This window comes from Siphateles boraxobius, unplaced genomic scaffold (genome assembly GCF_051911475.1).
Source record: "Siphateles boraxobius isolate OS27281-9 unplaced genomic scaffold, OSU_SipBor_1 77, whole genome shotgun sequence".
NCBI lineage: Eukaryota > Metazoa > Chordata > Actinopteri > Cypriniformes > Leuciscidae > Siphateles > Siphateles boraxobius.
In genome coordinates this window covers 7,600,440-7,622,766 of record NW_027509205.1, presented here as the reverse complement: position 1 = coordinate 7,622,766, position 22,327 = coordinate 7,600,440, and the positions used below count along the sequence as shown (strand labels likewise).

The window sequence follows — 22,327 nt, the reverse complement described above, 5'->3', positions numbered from 1 at the left end:
TTTTATAACTTTTAGTGGAAATTTTGGTAATTTTCCCTCAAATAAAGCTATTTGGTTTGCTTTGCTAACTTGGGACTACAAAGTGTGTAAAAAAAGAAAGAGTACTAGCGCATAAATGTATATCTGGCATGCACACACAGAGTGATTATGCCATTATTATGTAGTCCACAATTAGCAGAGTTTATCAGGGGAAATGAGCTAAACAACAGCTCAGCTCAATTGGGAGGGAGGTTCGTTCAGCAGCAGCTGAGAGCTATTTCACCACGTGACTGGAGAGATGTTTCTGTCGCTGTAGCAGCCATCATTTCAACCAATACATGAATACAAGCCTATGCTAAAAAGACAGAGAGGAGGTATAGTCATGGATTTGCACGGGACTATCGACTGAAAGGAACATACTCGCTCCACTCCTTCGCCTATGGTTTATTTGCCGGCGTGTATCCGTTGCAGGTAGGGTCTGAAATTGTTACGATTTAACACATTTGCCTGTCTTTTGTCTTTGCTGTGTGTTCACATGCAAACACTCGCGTTTTTCCAAGCTTTTCGAAAGCAAAAACCAGTCGATGTGCACTTTCAATAAGCCAAAGATATATAGCCTAAAATGTGAAATGCGATATAAAGGTGCTAGCTTGTGGAACCTTTCCTAATGCGTCTGTGTAAATAATAAATTAGTAACGTTAGCTGTGCACTAAACAACAACTGCTTCCTGCGTTTGTAATGGGTAGGCTATAACATTTATTTTTTAAACCAATAAAGATGTCTCGTGGACCTACGTTTAATAGTTTCCTACCCAATATAACTGGGCAGCATTAAGATATTTGTGTCTGATTATTTTGTTCATTGGTTACACTTAATCTTTCCGCGGAAGGCCAGATAGTCGCATTACTATTGACTAACGTTAGTGTGAAGCTCAATTAATTAATTAGTTTATATTTACATGAAAATTGTGCTTAAACTGCAGCCGTTTATAGTTTTACTCCACGACCTTAAGTATATTCGGCCTAGACAATGCTGGAGAGGCTTCACTTTCGGTTTAAGGTCTTAAAGACATAGAGCATTGGTGTGGAGCCATTTGTGTTAAGCTATCTGTACATTACTTATTTACTAAGTTACTAAATGAAGAACAACGCTATCGTCTAGTTATAATTCTATAAAACTATATAATCAAGCCCGTTTTTCTAATTATTTGTTTGGTGTTCCAAGACTGCTAATATTTAGTAGTTAGCACGGGAGTTTATGTAACATTCTATCGCCTTTATTCCTGTGTGTGTCTGTTTAAGTCAGTGTTTTATTTTGTTAATAGTATATTGGTGTATTTACCTGCAGCAGGGAGTGGGCCTTTGAAAGTGAGCGTTGTGTTCACTCGCGCCAAGATCTCGCCAAGGAGTGGGAAACTTAAAAACCCGGAGTGGAGCTAGGGTAAATGGAGACAGATTCTATTGCTTTGAGGGGGAAGGGGAAATATCTTGCACTCCGCTCCAGTCATATTTCATTCCAAACCGGCATTTGATCTGTTTTGCTTGGTGAGAAGCAAAGCTTAAAGGTGCTGTAAGTTTTTGACTGTACAAAAGTACTTTGTATCCATCTGAAACTGAAAGGTACCATATTAAAACGCGATATCAACTCGCCAACTTACCTCCAAGTAGGTCTAAGTCTCCTCACTGTCGGGTCTGAGGCGAAGGGAGAGGGGAAACCACTCTCTCCAATATTTTGAATTTGGACTGCAGTTAAGTACCCATTTCAACCGCTAGCTGTCAATATTACATACTGCACCTTTAATGCTTTGGCTTCTTTTGAAACTATTTTCATTGACAGAAGAAATTAATTAACTGGTGTTTTTTTTTTTGTCTAAATGTAAACTGCTAAATTTAACTTAGTTTTTTAAAACATTTTAGCAATAAACGATCACACTCATGTTGTATATTTAAAGATATAGCAGAACTAACAACGACGTAACAGAAACATTTATCCATGTGAGTTTTTTGCATACAGATGTCAAACGTTGTCAAAACAATCCTCATTCACGCAGATCAGTGAAAATTATTCAAAAATGCTGGATTATGCATGCCAAGCCAGTAGTTGGCGATAAACTGTCACACTTAAAAATATCTGGAAGCAAATGACACCAGAAGCTAGATGGCCATGCCTGCTCTTACCTGAAAAATAAGGTGGATGGACTGAACACATAATATGCAAGCGCATGACATCACGGTTTTAACAAATTCATGTTTTTTTTGTAGTTTACACAGATGATAATGGTATCATTTTTGGTATCAAATTGTGCACTTTGAACCAACTTTCAAAAGTTTGTTTTCAGGCCCCCAAAATAGCATTGTCGTGTAAATGAAATGTTTTGAGTTGAAAGTGGTGACATGTAAACTGCCCCTAAATCTTATTTTCAGCCAGTGTCTGTGTTGCTTCATATGTTTAATAACAGTGAAGTCAAATATAAAGTTACCACAGTTTTATTGTTGCAACTTGAACTTTAGTTTAGTAACTTATTTAGTCGGAAACTGTGGTTCAAGGGGTTTCTCATCAATGAGTTCTGAGATGACCCGCAGACGCATCAGCTCAGGGTTTGATGTCCTATTTTAATCCCAGATTACTGTGTGGTTGATGTATTCAAGACAGATTAATCTTTCCTTCTGTGTTTGCAAGAACAGTAGGTTGGACTGATTTACTGTTAACTGTCTTTACTAAATGCCCCTGACTGAACACATGTTATGGGCCTGTGTGACGGGTAACTCCTCTGACTCTCTCGTAGAGGACGTCCTACTGAACTGACATGGATTACAGAAATGCGAATTTTGTAATGTTAAACTATGATTTGCTCATGTTTACCTTCCCCTTCACTAATGGTGCTTGCCTGGTTTGGGCTAACATTAACATGGAATGGCTTAGATTTTTTATTTGTTAAAACTAAAAGAAAGTTCTTCTGTGGTCCTCAGGCACTTTTCATGAACCATTGTGTGTTGTCATGTTTCTTTTGGAAATAAAAAAGTTCTTGATTATTTTAAAGGTTTAATGAATAACCTTTCTAACTTAAGTCAGTTACTATTACCTTAGCTTCTGTTAGGGTACTTTACAATTTAAAATCTTTTCTTATTTTAATACATTTTAAATGTAATTCATTTCAGCATCATTACTCCAGTCTTCAGTGTCACATGATCCTTCAGAAAGCATTCTGATATGCAGATTTGAAGGAACAAGAAACATTTCTGACTTCATGACAATTCTTTTAATAGATATTTCAGAAGAACAGCATTTATTGAAATAGAAATCTTGTAAACATAAATGTCTTGTACTGCACTTTATCAATTTAAAGTGGTCTTTCTGAATAGAAGTATTAGGCTATATAGGCCTAATGTAAAAGAAAATCAACCTTTAAACATAAGTGGAACTATTGCAGTTTCTTTAATCTATCACTTGTTGCTCAGTCATTTTGCCCTGTGCTTTATATTTAGCAATATAGCATGATGTCAGTCATGAAGTAACAGGAAACGATCACTTCAGGCATCAGTCAATGCTGTTGGTGCAGTCATAGACACCGATGTAGGGTCTTAGACATTTTGTTTGTCCTGATACCCTCAGAGGTGAATCGATTTCTCGAGTTACACAAGTCTGTACGTGTCACTGCAACTGCCCTGATATTTGTTGCATAAACTTCACTTATGTATGTCTCTTATTAGCCCATGTTCCCTGTAAAATCACTCTTTGCACTTTTCCATGCGGTGAGGATCACAGGTTTGGTTCAGCTGAATGAATGTCTTGGTGTGAACTTGCAAGTCCTTCAGTTTGTGATGTTTTGAGTTAGCATATTTATGTTTAACATACTACTTCTGAATGTTTTGTTCAGAAAATTGATTGTTGGCAGATTTATTTCAACTTCATTCAAGGGTGACCAAGGCCGTTTGAATAGCTTTTGCTTTTTTGTTGTTGCAAACTAAAGCTCCCACTGCTCTCTGATAAATGAAGATCATTGAGATTCTTAGTAAACTGTATGATCTGTTGTTCTATTGGCTTTGATACACAGAGCATTTAATTTGCCTGCTTAACTGCAATTTTGTAAATAACTTTATGCTAACAATAGGCCCCTCCTGTAAACTAAGAATGCTGAGCTGTTGTAAATCTATTTTTAGTTTCATGTCTCCATTCAGAATCAGATCTGTGAAGGTCAGTGATGAGCATACATGGGGAAGTCATATTTGGCAGATAATGTAACTCATGAATGATTTAACATTTAATTTTGTGTGATGGTGCTACCACAGTTGGGATGCTCTTATCAATGTCGTATGTGATGTCTCAGATTATTTTTCGCTTCCTGGCTCAGTTTCATACAGTATTTCCCTGTTCTTACATAGTCAAGTTGCAGGACAGGTTGTTGTGAAGAGCATCACCTCGTACCTGTAATGTGAGTTTATCCATTTGTTTGGACACCTTGGCTTTTTTTCTTTTTTTCTTCTGTGAAATACAAAGTTCTATATTTTGTTTCAGCATTTCCTGTCCCCACAATGAAAGTCAGCAGGGTCCAAAAAAACATTGGATTATTTTTATTTTATGGACAAAAATGCAAAGAGAAGTTTTTTTCTTTAAACTACTTCCCCTCTAAGGTTGCTGTCTTCTAAAAATATTGGGTCATTTGTGTAGTTTCAGTTAATGTTACAATCAAAAGACTTGTTTTTTAGGTAGGGAACACAGGGTATGGACTGATTAAAAACTTGAGGCTTCCCCTACCACCATCATAGCAGAGCCTGCACCACCCAAATTTGGTCTCCACATGGGGCCTACATGAGTGTTTGAGCAACGTTCAGAAGATTTCTATCAAATTGCAGTATGGTATATATTTGTGAAGGGTGTTGTCATATTCTGAAACTGTTCAGCAGTATCATGATGGCACCTGCTGTGGCTCTGCCTAAAGCGGTTGAGCTTGTCTAGTGGGTGAGTGCTGGTTAAGCGTGCTCCTGTTCTCATAATGGCTGTCAGCCCCAAAGAGCCCTGTTAAACAATTGAAGAATATGATTGCTGTAAGCCAGGGTGAGTCTACGTTCATGAAGGGAGTGTCAATATAAAGACCATCTGATCTCTTTTAATACAAATCAGACCTTCATATTTCTCAAACTTATTCTCACTGTTGATCATGTTTCGTCTTGTTGGTTTAATGACTTTTTATGTCATTCAACTTTTTTTAAAATATAAAGTTTAGTACTTAATGTCAAAAGTGTCAGCAATAAAAAAAAATGCGTTTTTAGCAATTCATGTTTTTCTAATAAGTTAAAACTAACTCCTTTAGCTTATATGCAATTTAGCACATAGTTAAGTTATAAAAGGTTTGTTTTACAAAGCTGAGTTCAGGCTGCTTGCCTGTTGTCTCCAAATGGTGCAATAATGCTATAAACGTGTTTAAATAATATAAAAAGTTTATTTTAAAAAACAAATCAATGTTGGCTTTATTTTTGTCAATATAGGCTACATTTTATTGCCTTTTTAAATGGGAGAGTTGACAGGAAAGTGGAAGGAGAGAGGGTTACTAGGTTCGGGACATGATTCAAATCGAACTCTAACCCAGGTCCCCGTGACAACAGCTTCTTGTGTGTCATGAACAATGTGCTACCCACTGTGTCTCTGATTTTCATTTGAATGTCCTTTATTTATTTTTCTCTCAGTTGAGGAGTCTTCACACTTCTTTAATCAAGCAGTGTTAAACTGCCATTTGTCTGCCATTTTCACCCCGTCTGCCCACTGTCTGAATGGAGCATCTGTGTGACATTTGGGTTGACACCATGATTTGTCATCTACTTTCTCGTTCCTGCTTTGCCCCTCACTCACAGCTGCCTGCCAGATGCCTCAGTATCATGATTAAAACCTGTCGAAGATAATGTCCCCATTTCAGAGTAGCGTCCGTCATCTTGCAAATACATGCTGCAACTTTTAAGAAGAGAAATTACCCTGATGATCGTGAGCATGGTTGACATGCTCACAATGCCGTCTTCAGGGTCATTGAGCAATCAACTGACAGAATAATACAGTTGCTGTGCTATTAAAACAGCTGTTGTCTATCAGTTTTTAGAGCAGGGTAGATTTATTTTGAGTAAAGCGTAAGTTGAATCAAGAAAATCAAGGGGTGTTTTCTCATTAAAATTGTACAAAATGTTCAAAGATTGAATTAAAGCAGCATGTGGGGAAATTCAATTTGGAGGTACATATTTGCATTCAAGTAGGTGCAAGCTTGGGAGGTAGAAGTCTAGGGAAGCCCAGTTTTGCATAAGTATTATATGTGGACAAGACAAAAACCACCACTGTTCCCCAGGCCCAACAAATCCACCAGAACCCCCATCATGCATTTCAATCAGCTCTACACAGAAGTGGTCGGCAAACCACCTGCAAAGTCCCTACTCATAAACCACAAAAAAATTTCAACCAATCAAAAACGGTCAAGTTGTCACCTGACTTGCCAAGCAGTCTCTTTTAAAACGCCACGCAAAGAGTGGAGACGATTCTTCAGGATGACATCACCTTGCCCCTGTGTATCATGCAATAATGCGATATCTCATTTAAAATGTCACCGGGTTCTAACAGATCTGTAAAAGGCTGTTGTCTGTGTGTGTTGGTGCTTTGCCATGGAGCTTAATTGCTCCCTGCATAGAGTGTGCAAATTAACATGTTTCCTACTTTCTAAAGGTTGGACAGCCATTGACGACTATTGTTTGGCATTCACAAACTTGCCACCCACTTCTTGGTGTTCCTCTGCCTTGGGTAGGCTAGCGGCGGAGAGGCGGGACCCATTTAAAAGGTTGTTTACTTGTATCAGAGAAAGGGCTAAGATGCTCCTCAATGAACTCTTGTCTACAATTCAATTACCCAGGGGGCCCTTCAGCAGCTTATGAAATGCTGTTTTCAATAAGCAGTTTCTCTCATTTATGCACTGTACGGAAAGAACATGACTTGACTTTTATTTATTTTTTGGAGTCCGCCATGAAGCTTTTTTGCTGTTTTTCTAGTAGACTGCCCTAATTGTTAAAAATCAGATTTAGCAGTGATGTAATTTAGGAGGGCAGGAATTGCGTTACAAACCAGGACATCGGGTGGGGATTTCAAACACGGCACTGGTACGTCTAGTCTCTAAGCTTGTCTAATAAATCATTTTTTTCCCTCCTACTTGTGGAATATTTGCTGGCCTGAATTTGCGGTTTTCACTGAAAACATTTCGGCTCTGTATTATATATTCTTGAAGTCATACTTTTTATTTCTCTTAAGCTTGTCTAGTCTGAAGATAACAGGAAGAGGAAATAGCATGTCTTTTTTCTCTCCTTTATATCCCTTATTTTTAAAGGCCATTGTGTGAAGCAGTCAAGAGGAGCAGGTTGGTTGTGGTAAAGCTAGAGATTTATTTTCTCCTTTGCGCATGTCATGTGATATAATGGGACTCTGAAAAGTGCCTTGGACCAATAAACTATATTGTAACACACACAAGTGAGGCATTGAGCATGCAACTGACAGAATTATACAGTTACTGTGCTATTAACAGTCCACTCTTGTCTGAGTTTGTAGAGAAGAGTAGATTTATTTTGCTTATGTTTGTCAAACATGTGCCTAATTAAGGGTTTCTCATTAAAATCTTAATAAATATGTAACTTAAGTTCAATATTGTTTTATTACAAAACCAAAGATCTGCTTGTATAACATGCATGATGCACACATTTCATGATCTGTTTTGTGTAATAGTAGTAGTTTAATAAACCTAGTAATTCAATTCACATTTATTTGTATAGCGCTTTTTACAATACACAGAATTTCAAAGCAGCTTTACAGAAAATCCCTGTTTCTACATTACAACTTAATTAGTAATTTATCAGAAGTGACTGTCATTGTAATGTCCATATTTCCAGAAATGTGTAGTTCTAAGATAATACAAATTATGCAGTATAGCTAACATGTATTAATTTAGGCAGAAACGATGATCTAATTAAAGGAGTTGTGATCACAAAATTTAAAAGAAATTTGCAGTTGTGCATGTTGATTCAGAGTTGGCGTCACCTGAAGTCCTGGCTGGGGTTGGTGTAAACTCCTTTCAGGTGTTGGGTCATCTGAAATCTTTGTAAGAGGATGGATCCAAACTGGAGCTGGCGTGATCTAGGGGTGGGCGATATAGCCTCAAAATTCTATCACAATATTTCAAGAATATTTGCGATAATGATATTTATGACGATATAGAAATTTTTTTTGTTAAATTTTCTTATGTTTATCTCACCTAAATGTTTGCTCACTCATTGCGTTTTTACAATGTGGTAATTTTGTTGTTAAGAGTTTATACAACACAAGGAAGCTTGATTTCAATCTTTGAATTAAATGTTATATGTGTGTAGGTCTAACACCAGTATTCAGAAATACTACAGAAACATAATAAAGTAATCAAATGTAAAATAACACAGTCTTTTAGTTCTGTTTCCTGAATAAATTAAATACATAGGCTAATAATTCTCATTCATTACAATAAAAGCTATCTTTTGTTTTGACGACAACATTAACGACAGACGCATAGCCTATGGCTGCTGTCACTTTTACAGCTAGTGCACGGATCCATTGCTGTTTTCATTATACTGTCTGTCACACTGTCACATGCATTTTATACATAACCGACTGTGTTTATGAGTATACTTACCAAGACCGGAAGTTTTACACAATTTTGCGTTTTTCCCCCCATTAAAGCGATATAATCCGCGAAAAATAACTTTAGTTTCTCGCGAGCTGTAGGCTACTCTATGTATTCACTTAGTGCAACTCTCTCAGAGAGTGCGCGAGTAGCTTACTGGATAGTTTAAAACCGCTTGAATGTTTAAACTGATAAGAATTAAGAAGACTTGAAAATTATAAACTTTAGTTACGATGCACTGATGGCCTGATTGTGCAAGAGACCATTCAGTCATGTCCCGACTCCTAAACGCGCGCGAGAGAAGACGCGTGTCGGCAGCCCCGCTGAACACTCAAGCTGATTGTGAAATTGCTAAATCGTCATCGGAGCCTGACAGGCTGCTCTCGCGCTCAGACAGGTGTTGTTGTGCGTGCTAGGGAACGTAAATGCCCCATACGTCATTGCGTCGCTATATCATTGATATCGCGATATGACACTTTTTTTATCATGTAAAAATGTATACCGGTATTATCGTGGACGGTATGATATGGCACACCACTAGCGTGATCTCTATTAGAAACAGAAAAGCAAATGGAAAATTGGTGTAGCTGCTGTTCATAACATTTAAGGCAAAAGATGTGCAAACATGACACGTGCATTAAATATGATATAACCTTGTACTCCAATAACTTGTACAGTCAGCAGGTATGAGATGTGTTATGTAAATGCATGGCTAAAGAGATGTCTTTAATCTAGATTAAATCCGGGAGAGTCAGTCTGTGCCCCGAAAATGATCAGGAAGGCTATTCCAGAGTCTATCAGATAAACTTGGATTTCGTGAACTTGGATATCTTTCGTAAACCCAGAGTCCAGAGTTTTGACTTTAAAGAGCATGATGGATTGTAGGGTGATAGAAGATAGGTTAAATACACAGGAGCTGAACCATTTAGGGCCTTAAAGGTCAGTAGCAATACTTTGTAATCGATACAGAACTTAATAGGTAACCGGTGTTGAAATTATAAAATTGTGGTTACATGTCCATGTTTTCTTGACCCAGGTAAGAACTCTTTGGACGAGCTGTAGCTTGTTTAAGGATACAGGTAATGCATTAAACTAGTATAGATTTCAGAGGTCATGAATGCACGAACTAGCTTTTCTGCATCAGAAACGAAAAGCATGTTCTGTAGCTTATCAATGTTTCTAAGGTGGAAAGCTGTTTTTGTAACCTATGAAAGACAAGTTGCGATAACTATATTACTAATATAACTATGTTTTTAGAAGGATGTAAAGTTACTTCATCCTCTATAGTTAATGCAAATTGTATTCTAAAAGAGATTCTGTGTACATGTTTTTTTGTTCCAGTAAGTAGGGCCTAATGCTTGATGCTCAGTCTTATCTGAATTTAATAGAAGAAAATTACTGGTCATCCAATATTTTATATCTTTAACACACTCTGTCAGTTTGGATAATTTTACTTTTGTGTTATAGTAGTAATATCTATTATTCGTCAATAAACGGTAATTAATAACTTTAATGGTAAAAATAACATGGTACTGTTGTTATTGTTGGTGGTTGTAGTTCTATTGTGATATGGGAAAACAAGCAACCGTAAAAAGGTTGATTTGTTGCAGTCATTTAACTGTGCCCTTTTTTCTCCCTTTAATCTCCCCAGGTGAGCATAACTAGCAGCTGATTTGACCTGTTTCCCAGCAACTACTGGCATAAAAACACCGGCCTTGGCCTCCTTATTGGTGGAGGGGCATAGGTGAAGGAGTGGACCCTGACTGCCCTCTTTCTCTGTTATTTGCTTCGTTTTGTGATAAGAGGGGGAGTAAAGTGCTAATAAGACCACCCAGAGCATGGGGCAGAAGGTTCCGGGAGGCATAAAGACTGTGGACATGCGGGACCCGGCATTTCGACCTCTTAAGCTAGAGCTGCAGGCCCTAGACTACACCAAGCCTTCCCGTCTGGATATGTTGTTAGACATGCCATCAGCCTTGCAGGATGTCCAAGTGCAGCACTCGTGGAACAATGATGACCGGTCGCTTAACATTTTTGTTAAAGAGGAAAATAAACTCGTATTTCACCGGCACCCTGTAGCGCAGAGCACAGATGCTATCCGGGGCCGAGTGGGATACACACGGGGACTGCATGTGTGGGAGATCAGCTGGGCCATGCGTCAGCGGGGAACCCATGCCGTTGTTGGTGTGGCGACGGGTGAAGCTCCACTGCATTCTGTAGGATATACTGCACTTGTAGGAAACAATAGCGAGTCCTGGGGCTGGGACCTGGGACGCAACAAACTCTATCATGATGGCAAGAATCAGCCCAGTAGGACGTATCCAGCTTTTCTTGAGCCTGATGAGACCTTTATCGTCCCAGACTCATTTTTGGTGGTCCTGGACATGGACGAGGGGACTTTAAGTTTTATTGTCGACGGACAATATTTAGGGGTTGCTTTCAGAGGACTCAAAGGAAGGAAGCTATACCCTGTAGTGAGTGCTGTGTGGGGACACTGTGAAATCAGAATCCGGTACATCAATGGACTTGATCGTAAGTATCAGCCTTTCTGCTTGTTTGAATTTGCCTGTCTGTTTTTTTCATGGCACTTCCAATCGTCTCTTGAATAACAAGGTTGACTCTGTGGGTTGCTAATAGGGATTCACCGATACCATTTTTTCAGAACCGATTCGATCCCAAAAATTCTGAGTATCTACCGATACTGATCCGATACAAGCGCAGTTTTTTTAAATCAAGTAGAATTTCTATAACTCTTTTCAAAAAATCACTCTTTTGTGTGTTAAACCCAATCTACTTAATACAGATATCTTCGATATTAAAGAAAAACAACAAATCAAAAAAAAGATCAAAATCTATGACAAATGCTTTAATAAACTAGATTAGTGGATAATTCGGCAGTAAAATTTACTCTAGAAAAATCAGGAGTGCACAATAATTTGAGAATCTGAATATTTAGTGAAAAAAACATTTAGTGGGGAACAATTAAGAGACAATGAGTGTAGTACTAAATCTGGTAAAATGTTACACATTGCTTTGTGTTGTAAATATATACTAAAATTATGAATTTTTTAAAATTTATAGTGCAGCTGTTTAATGAGGCAACAACATATGATAGATAGGACAGCACAAGGAAGGCTATTAATAATCTTTCATTGCGCAAAAGTATTATAATGTGAAAGTGAATTGGAGCAATGCAGTGCGGCACAAAACGCTTATCCGCATCCCGAACGAAGCAACATTGAGTCGCAGCGCCTCGAGTTCGCATTGAAAAGTTCAAAACACTGAAGCCCCTTTCACACAGCACGTTGATCCCGGGAAATTGCCAGAACGCCTTCTGTGAACGCAAGGAAACGCAAGGGAAACTGTGAACGCAAACACGACCTGGGATTGATCCCGGGATCAATGCCGGGTTGGGGACCTAGTAACATTGCCGGGACTATGCGCTGTGTGAACAAAAGCCGTAATCAATGCCGTGTCGTAATGATGACGCTGAAGTGAAGTGAAAGCAGGCTAGTGAAACGGTACATAATGCGCTAGTTTATGATCGAATAAGAGAAAAAATTGCACAAGCGTGGTTTCTCGAGAGAGCGAGAAATCGCAGCTCATAAGCAAACTATAGACACTGCTGAGACATTACGTCACATCGATGTCACGTGTCTTTACGGGATTTTTACGGGTTGTGTGTGAACGCGCACTCCGATTCTGGAAAATCACTGGCAGTGTGAATGAACCAAAATCAAACGAACCCGGGTCAAATCCCGGGTCACTTTATCCGTGGATTTTTCCAGAATCTCTGTGAAAGGGGCTTAAGAGTAAAGACATATTGATGCATAGTGTATTATACAGTATCTATCTATGCAATAGTTTATGCAGCCTATTCTTTTAACATTTTTAAATTTCAGTTACTGTGCGCGTGAAGAACAATTATATTGCTCTCCAGTGTTGTGATCTAACAGACACACGGTAGAAAAGAACATGATTAAGGTACAGCAATACAGTCCAGCAAGATAAAAGTCATTTTATGCGAAGCCATAGAGCTTTATCTACAGATCAAGTAAAATAATATTAACATTGAATCAGCTTGGAGAGAGTTTCGACGTGCTGTTTGAACGCTGAATGGAGAATAACTGACAGCAGCAAAGGAGGGAAGAGTTGACGTGACTTGAATTTAATGACTTAAATATTCATTTCTATCCCACATTATACTACAGAATGGCTATTGAACACTTATAATATAGTGCAAGAAAACTTTATGGTGCTTTATAATGTATTTGTGCCTTTTGTGGGCCTTAACAATGACAGAATAGTATACGCACAATATCGGATTTGGATCGGCCTCGTCTAACCGATACCCGATCCGGCCAAGAATGGCCCGATACCGATACTAAGTATCAGATTGTTAAACTAGTTGTTAAACATTGAAAGTGGCTGGAGCTTGTGTGTCTATGGAAAGATTTGTTTCTCATTAATTAATTATATGAAGCCAGCTCAATTTACCTGATAAAGACTATGGTTGTGTCTGAAATCGCCCCCTATACCCTTAAATAGGGCACTATTTGAGGGGACAGCCATTTTTAGTGGTCTCCGAAACTATTAGGGTTGTAACAATACAGCGATATTGATCGATCAAACACCTAACAATACGATGCATCAATGCCGCACATAAAATATCGTTATGAGGTACCTTTATTTTGACACTCTCCATATCCACATAACGTCAATCTAAACATTTCTGCCAAAGCGCACATTTTCGTTTACTAACCATACTGTCTGCCGGTGTGTCTTTTGTCTTCTGGCTTCTGTCAGCTGAGGAGATTAACATGTTTAAAAAAATGGTTAATCTATGCATCTATCATAGCATTTACTTGCTTTAGTTTAACTCTGAAACATGGAACGTGGAGTTATCTGCTTTTGCTAAAAACTAACTTTTAATATAAAAAAACATACTTTGAATGAATTTGAAGTTTGTAAGTAACCTGTATTTTTTTGAGATTGTTACTTAATCAAATCAACCCAGCTGCAGTTTGATTGATGGTTATCTGTTGTAAATGTCCCAAATGGGAAAGGGTGTGCAATTTTCAAAGTTTAATTAAACGCTCATGTTATATATTTGGTTGCATTTATGAGTAAAAACTGGTTCTGTAAACTTGGCACATAATATCGATAAATCAATTGATATAGCCCTGAATCAAATCGTATCGCATAATTTTGAGGTATCTGCAAATATCGCATCGCTGGCTGAGAAAATGGATTTCATATCGTATTGTGATGAACTTTTCAATTTACACCCCTAAAAACTATAGTGGACGTTATCGAGTGCACTCATTCAATCCAGGGGATTAAAGGGAATCATTCAATTAAGGGATGAAGTTGCAAGCACGGTAAACTTCACAATAATAATTAGACTGGAGTGAGACCATAGATGTCTTTCGAGCTGTTGTGATCCTTTTTTTGGGCGCTCTAATGATGCGTGACAATTACACAGATAGCTGTGAACCGATCACCTGTTCCGCTTTACAGCAGCACCACAAAAAAACATGAATGAACTCAGGGCTTGACATTAAAGGGATAGTTCACCCATAAATGAAAATTCTGTCAGTATTTACTCACCCTCATGTTGTTCCAACCCGGTAAGACCTTCGTTCATCTTCGGAACTTGAATTAAGATATTTTTGATGAAATCTGAGAGCTGAATCTTAAGTTTATCAAGCGACGAGAATACTTTTTGTGCGCAAAAACAAAACAAAAATAACGACTTTTTCAACTATTCATTTCCTTCTCTATGGGCCTCTAGTTAACTTAGTGTGATTCAGTAGAGCTACGTCTCACGTAGGCTCACTATTGGCCGACGCTGGTCATGTGGGTGATGAGTGTGACGTACAACAACAGAAGCTTACGCTGTTTAACTAGTGAACTGACTCGAGGCCCAAAGAGAAGTAAATGAATAGTTGAAATCGTTATTTTAGGTTTTTTTGCGTACAAAAAGTATTCTCGTCGTTTGATAAACTTAAGACTGAGCCACTGTAGTCACTTGGACTACTTTAACGATGTCTTTAATAACTTTTCGGGGCCTGCAAGTTCAATCCCTGAAGAAGCCTATGGAGGAGTGATCCAGCTCTCAGATTTCATCAAAAATATCTTAATTCGTGTTCCGAAGATGAACGAAGGTCTTACGGGGTTGGAACAATGTGAGGGTGAGTAAATACTGACAGAATTTTCATTTTTGGGTGAACTATCCCTTTAATGCTTGTCCGGGAAAAGTGGAATTTTTGAAAGGGCAAGTGAAAGACAATGATTGTGATTTCATTACATTCAATGTAAACAGCGATTGATAATGGTTGGTGTATTTCTGCACAACGTCGCATTGCTTTTGATCCGTTTCACCGACGAAAATAGTTCCAAAGGAAAGCAACAGCAGTGCTTTTTTTGTTACTGAATGATTCAGCGTTTTGAACAAATCTTTTGTATGAATGACTCCATGATTCACTAATTAAGACGGTCACTTGTCGCCACCTATTGGCGGTTTAGTTTCATATTTAAGTATTGCAATTTTTTTAATTCGTATATTCAAACATTTATTTAAAACCTCAATCTCATAAGATTATTTATTGCAGTTGTAATTTTGCAGTGCAAATTATTTAATTTGATGGGTAACAGCCCTATAGTGTCTTATTATTATAACTGATTTTATTGATCAAATGTAAGAATTTGACATGAATGATGATGCATAAATTTAATAAGGTGATAAATTCTCTTTATAAAAATTAGGGCTGCAACAATTAATCGATAAAATCGATTATAATCGATTATGAAAATCGTTGTCAACGAATGTCATTATCGATTAGTTGGTCTGCTTACGTCACGGGGAGCGTTTACTGGTACGCACACACACGCAAGGTCTCTCTCCCTCAGGCGCTCTGCCGAGCGCGCGCGCTACACGGTTTGGAGCAGTCTCTTCTCTCGCATACGCGCTCTTGCTTGCGCGCTCTAGATTTCGGGAGTTTGAACTAATTCGCGGGCATCAGGGAGCCGCAATCAATATGCGGGAGACTCCCGGGACTTCCGGGATCTTGGGATGTCTGTATTTTGTCTCGAGCATCAGGTTGCGCAATCAGTTCGCTCGCAACGTAAGTGATGGATTAAAATAGCGCTACCGCAGAAATAGGTTAAATTAAAACGGTCTTTACAAAGCGAAGCACTAAATATAAAGGCAGTTAATAACAGCAGCAGTAAAATATTGTTTTTTAGTCACTGTACTCAGTGGTTTTCAGCGAATGCTTGTGCACTAATGCATAATTTCTCCTGTCCTTTACTCAAGCCTGTTAGCTTGCTGGGTAACGTTACCTCCATTCCGTTCTCTTTTTATAGCATTTGTCTACTAAGTTTTAATTGTTCCTCAAACGCGATCTACTGCGGCTCTACATTCACACAATTGTTTTCAGTCTTTCTATATTTATTTAATCAATTTATCCTTATATTATTCTTTTATATATTATATATAATATATATTATATTCTTTATCCTTATATTCCTTATATATAATTAATTTTAAATAAAAAATAAATGAATTATATATTTTAGATGTTTTTAGTTTGTTTTTAGTTCAGATATTCACATCTGAACAACATGTCTGTGTAAATTTGTTTTAACAAAAATTGTGTTAAAACATAATATGTTGGATATCATTTTTTTAACAATAATCATGTTTGTCAACTTGCCATCAGCAATTATCATTAAAAACAATGCAAATATTGATATTAGTAAAACTCAATGTGTGGCTTTTGCACTTTTTAAAGTACACTTTTACACATAAATACCCTGATTTACGGTTTTATTTAGTTATAATAAAAAAAAAATCTAATTTAATTTCTATCCGATTAATCGATTAATCGAAAAAATAATCGTCCGATTAATCGATTATCAAAATAATCGTTAGTTGCAGCCCTAATAAAAATAAATAACACTCTGGGGTAAATATCACAAATATTAAGATTTTAAGTATGTAAAATCTGAAAATATTGCTTCAGAATAAATATATTTACAGAACAGAAACCCGCTAGGCCTACTGAAATATATTCAAGGACTTCAAGAAATATAATTACTTTGACCCGTGATAGGCGATGCTTAACGGCTAACATTCCAATGCCGACCGGCAGCAGGAGCAAGTTGTCAAACTGATAAAAAGCTATTTATGTAACACGTCACACCATAAAAGTATAAATAAATGTTTACCTGCTCAACAAAAAGTCAGCCATGTCAGCGTCGGTCTTCAGTCCCAGATCTTCCTGAAGCTTCCTCCAATGCTCAATGGTGGACCCTATATTTATCCTACTCAAAGTTTGGCGTTCTTTTTTTTTTTTTTACTCTCTGCTCGTTCCTATGACTTTCTCTCTCGTCCTAACTTTACTGTAGGGGCAAGCAGGGGACGCTTGCTGCTGTCTTTTTTTTTCATCCATTGCTGATATGCTACTTAGCTAGCTACCATAGACTGTCAGCTGCTTACGTGTGCAATTTCATGTCGCAGGAAGGGGGCAGGGGGCGGGTGCGGTGGAGACGCGAGCGCCAGGCGCAGTTTCAAGTGGAGCTGGTAATTGGATGAGAGCAGTTGACCAATGTAAGATGTCCGGCCGGACAGCTTACATTGGTCAACTTCTCTGCGGCTGTACAGCCAATAGAGTGAATGGGTTTTTTTCAATCTTTTTTCTATTCATATTGTTAGGATTGTACTATATAACAATAACCAGCATCTAAACGAGAATATTAATAATGAACAATCTTTGAAATCGTATACCATAGCTTTAACGGAGTATTGTAGGGAATAGTGAAAGAGGGTAAAGGGGGTGATTTCAAGCACAGCATATGACCTCATTCATTATCTCGCACACTTCCTGGAAGCTAGGCTAAGCATTAAACTGGCCGCTTTGCTCCGCTTTCATTATTGCGTCTTGAGCAGATTCCACTGCTGCCTGATCAGGAACATTTAAACAGATATTCTCCATTATAGTGGATCAAAACTGCGCTTTTCCTTAAACTATTATTATATATTAGGCTGATTATGTGAGATGCCTATAGGCCTACCTGTTTTACAGAAGTCTTCTCCGGCTTCTCAATGGCTAAAACATTTTAATTTTTGACTATAAAAATATTCTTCATATCATCAGCCAACATGTTCTCTAGATCAGTTTTTTTTTTAAATTGAGTGCTCCTGGAGTGCTTGTGGAAAATTTGATATAAATGTTTTCTTTATCTGTTTGCATCCATAGTTTTAACAATAAAAATTTATTTAAAAAAACCCTGCATTTTGTGTAAACTTATTGTAAAAAATGGAAGTTTTGTTGTAGCTATTTATGGTAATATTGCTCTGAATCAGCTTTAGAGAGAACATTTGCACAATGTGTATTTGCAAATAAACATACTGTGGCCTTTGGGAACATGTCTATTATATACACCTAATATTTTACTTCCAGAGTGAAATTAGTCTTTATACACGAATAGCTGCCTTTTAGGAACGGGTCCCCTTGCAATCTTTGATTTTGCATCAGCCATTTAAAAAAAACAAAAGAATGTATTGCTTGACTACTGGTATATGGTTTTAATATTTCCTTTTTTTGTTTCTTAGTTTCTTCTGAGAGTGGAAAAGGTCAAGGGTTTTGGAAATTAGTCATTCATTCAAACGAGAGCTAGCAATGATTAAATGTCTTGATTACATAAAATTTCTACTGTTTTTGCATGTAGTTTCTGCGAATCTGACTCATTTCCTCAACCCAGTATGCTGTAATGAGTCAGTTTTGGAGGGCGTTCTTGTAATGTTATCATTCTGTGGTCATATAATGAAAAGATGCAGGTAAGGGCCAGACTTACTCATGTCTGGACTTCTCATGAGTCGGGACAGCTGTAACCCGCCTTACTATGTGGAAGCAGTCTCCGGGCCACTAATGATGGCCTATCCAAAGGAATACCTTTATTACCTTGATGTTTTGCATGCCATTAGATGATGGAATGACTCTTATTAAACCTCTTTCCTGAGTGAGCCATGTGTAGCAACATTTAATGAAGGTCTGACTTTGGGAAGTATTGGTGCTGCCTTACTGCATCAGTTCAGGACACAGGTGTTCCCATTTTTGGAGAATTCTCCACCCGTCTGTGTGTGAGAAGAGTAGCCAGAGTATTACTCAGCCTCTGACTCCAAGATCTTGGCTTCCTTTGGTATCTGTCTTGTGTCAGTGCCTTTAATGCATTCTTCGTCATGCTTGTGGTCAACCGAGGTATAAATGTGCTGTTATTTATCCCTTACATCACTCTGTTTGGTTTCCCCAGTGTCTCGTTTGCAAAAGTGCGTTTTATGAAGTAATCTCAACATCCGAGCAGGTGGTGCTGTGTGGAAACCATTCAGAAATTTAAAGTACTTGCTGGTGTTATATGGCTGGACTAAATGGGACCTGTGGGGAAACTTGTAATACTTTAAGCCGGATGCACAATGTATGAATTTTTTCCCTATGGCCATAATTTCTTCTCTCTGTAATTGTCAAAGAGTTAAACCCAAGTCTTTTATTATCTCAGGATCAGCTGATGAATGGCTTTTGTCAGTTTTGTAAGCTAATGAATTCACACACAAATATTTCTTCAACTTTGGGCATTTTGACCATGTAGAATTTTAGAAAATAAATCGAACACATCCATTAGTTAAATATTTTTTTCCCTATGATTTGTGTACACGCATGCATCTCAGACTTTTTTTATTTATTTTTTTTATTGTTTTTTTACATTTTATTTTAGAAAGCCGTAATTTCCACCATCTCAAACAATGTGTTTAAGCACTTTCAAAAATACAAATGCTTAATGTTACTCTTTTAGTTAATAAAAATCAACCCCCGAGACAAAGTGCCCAAGGTTGAAGAAACCCAAATATGCAACAAAGATCTTTGCGTTCTTATTTATTTGTCATATTACCACACGTTCCCTTCCAAGAATAAGCTTGTTCTCTCCTCATCTCCAGCCATGACGCACTCCTAACATTTGCGCAAGGTTTTGGGCTTGTGCCGTACCATGTTTGTAAGGGGTGTAAATGAGGATGTCAGAACATGAGTGGAATAAAACACCCAGTCTGACACACAACCCCATCTTAGTCTTACTGGGAGGGACAGCCTACATCCGGATTTACATGTTTACAAAGTATTGAGTGATTGTTTCTAATGAGTTTCTATCTGTCTCTCTCTCTCTGCCTGTAGCTGAACCTCTGCCGTTAATGGACCTCTGTAGGCGCTCGGTACGGGTCGCGTTGGGAAGAGAACGACTGAGTGAAATCCATGGACTGCCCTTACCTGCCTCCCTTAAGAACTACTTGCTCTACCAATGATTATAGTAGTGCCTTTACAACCATTCAAGGCATAGCATACACCTCTGTTTCTCTCTGGGATTAATCTTCACTCTGGCAAGCCTGTTTCATTACATCTTTGTTTCGGCACCATTCTCGGTCACTGGGTTATAGTACCAACAATATTTTTTTTTTACAAATCAGACCAAGGGTGTCTCATGCTTGATGCTTTCAGGATCAACTTCGCTCATTTACTGGATATCCACCAGAATGCTTGTGCTGGAATCCTGTGGCAGATATGAAAACAAGAACCCTTCTCTTTAATCATGGCTTAGTGAAACTTCAGCTGTTTGTCAAGGCCTTTTCCTTTTATAATTTTTTTTACTCCATCCTTTTCTTTTTTTTTTTGATGTTGGCACCTTTCTTGTATCATGTTATTAATTTGAGGGTCCATATAGTTACTCTTTGAAGGCAATGCAAAATACATTACTTCTCAACACCTTTAGGCTTAACAACCAGCAAGTTTTTATGTTGATATTGACATTTTTATATGTTTTTCAATTGTCCTTCCCCTTGCGGTCAGTATAATGTAGCGGAGTCAACTTCCGATCCGTGGCCACGGTTAACAGGTCAGTAAGTTGATGACACTCAAGGGAAGGCAATGTCTTCTCCTGCTCACTCTTGGTAGGTTAAAAATAGCCTGGTTTTAGCTGTAAGTCTGACCGTCTGGCCTGGAAAAAGTCTTTGACGTCTGTGAGGGGGGAGTTGAGAGGCTATTCATGGAAACAAACAAAGCTAGTGCGTTATGATAGTTTTTTTTAATCTCTCAAGTCCCTCACCTCTGTTAACACTGCAATATCTGAAGTGCCTGGCTCTTGATACTTAGAGAAAACCATGATTTAAAGTCATTTTTATATTAAATTAAAGATAGCATCACTGTGAAACGATGTAGCATACATTAATCAATAAGCGGTTGTATAGCTTGCTTTCTGTAATGGCCCCTAAAACTTGTGAACACCCTCCCCACAATTACATTTTGCCGGTTTTATTCTTGAGGAGTGTTTGTTTTTAACATGTTGATGATTTGAGAAAAGCTGGAATTGAATAGTGACACTGCAGTGTGGTGCCTTAATGTTAAAAGTGGCACGCAGGCAAATGTTGATGTTTCTTGCTCTGTTATTTTAAAGCCTTGATGCAGAGAAAGTAAGATTGCCAATTGTCTTTTTTTTCCAGATGTTTTTTCCCCCCATTCTAGTCTTTTAGATGTGTAAATGTAGTTCCTGTTTGGCAGCCATTTTGCTAAGCATTAGGGGGATAGTTTGGTTCCCTGTTTTTAAACCCTTTCTGCCTGCAGACCACCATTCTTTGTATTCAGTGATGTAGATAATATTGATAACTATCTAATAAAGTTTATTATAATTGACATCTGTTCTCTTTGTGGTTTTTATGCTCTTTAACCCCATGAAATTGGTCTGTTCATTAGTTGTTTTTTTAAATTTGCTTATTTAATTGTTTGCTTGTTTTTTTTCTGTTTACTTGTATCTAACTTTTTCTGTTTCCTATTGAAACGTATTCTTATTGGAATTACAAAAAAACAGAATTAAATTCACATTTTGACTGTAAAGCCATTAATCATGATTTGCTAGTTATGAAAGGTATTAGGGTGGGACATGCTCATTCTAGAGAGCATTTGATTGGATGTAAATCTGTGCTGCGCAGGATGACTCTTAAAACATTTAAATATACATTCTTTTACTTCTGAAATATTCAAGGATAAAACTTGATTTGTCGGTCTTTCTTTTTAATGCCGCATAAAATGTACAAATGGCTAACATTTCACACAAAATCAGGTTTGTCTTAAAGCTGCAGTCTGTTCAAAATTTACAAAAAATATATAATGAATAAGTACATGAATCCATTTTCCAAATTGTGTTTTTGTCTTATCCTGAATCACTATGGTAAACTTATGTGTTTATATTCGCACTATTTTAGACTGGTTCGGGTCGTACCATTTCGGTTAAGCCCAGTAACTGTGTGATTTGTCATAGACATAAACCGAAGTAGCTCCGGCTACAAAGTTCTTCCGCAAGAAGCATGCAGTTCTGTTTATTAACCACTAGAGTGGCAAAAGTTACGGAATGCAGCTTTAAGTGCACAATTTACAAAAAATGCTCAAACACCAGAGGCTAGACTGAAATTGAATTAGATAGTCACAATACAAACAAGCTACGTCTTTTATTCCCCTGCTTGAAAGCGTTTATCTCCAGGAACTTATTTTGTTGATGTCCGTAAGCGTTTTATTCATTTCTCCCAATATAAATACTGGAAACTTTATCTGTAGACATAACTCCGAAGCGAGAGAC

The 22,327-nt window shown here is 37.7% G+C and overlaps 1 protein-coding gene across 1 annotated transcript; it reads left to right on the top strand.

Moving 5' to 3' along the window:
• Nucleotides 1–239: 239 nt before the first annotated feature.
• Nucleotides 240–21,387, top strand: spsb1 (splA/ryanodine receptor domain and SOCS box containing 1). The gene is made up of 3 exons (XM_077218227.1): nucleotides 240–450; nucleotides 10,302–11,182; nucleotides 19,879–21,387. The coding sequence occupies exons 2-3, from the start codon at nucleotides 10,489–10,491 to the stop codon at nucleotides 20,004–20,006; spliced, it is 822 nt and encodes a 273-aa protein (XP_077074342.1). The 5' UTR covers nucleotides 240–450; nucleotides 10,302–10,488; the 3' UTR covers nucleotides 20,007–21,387.
• The last annotated feature ends 940 nt before the right edge of the window (nucleotides 21,388–22,327 follow it).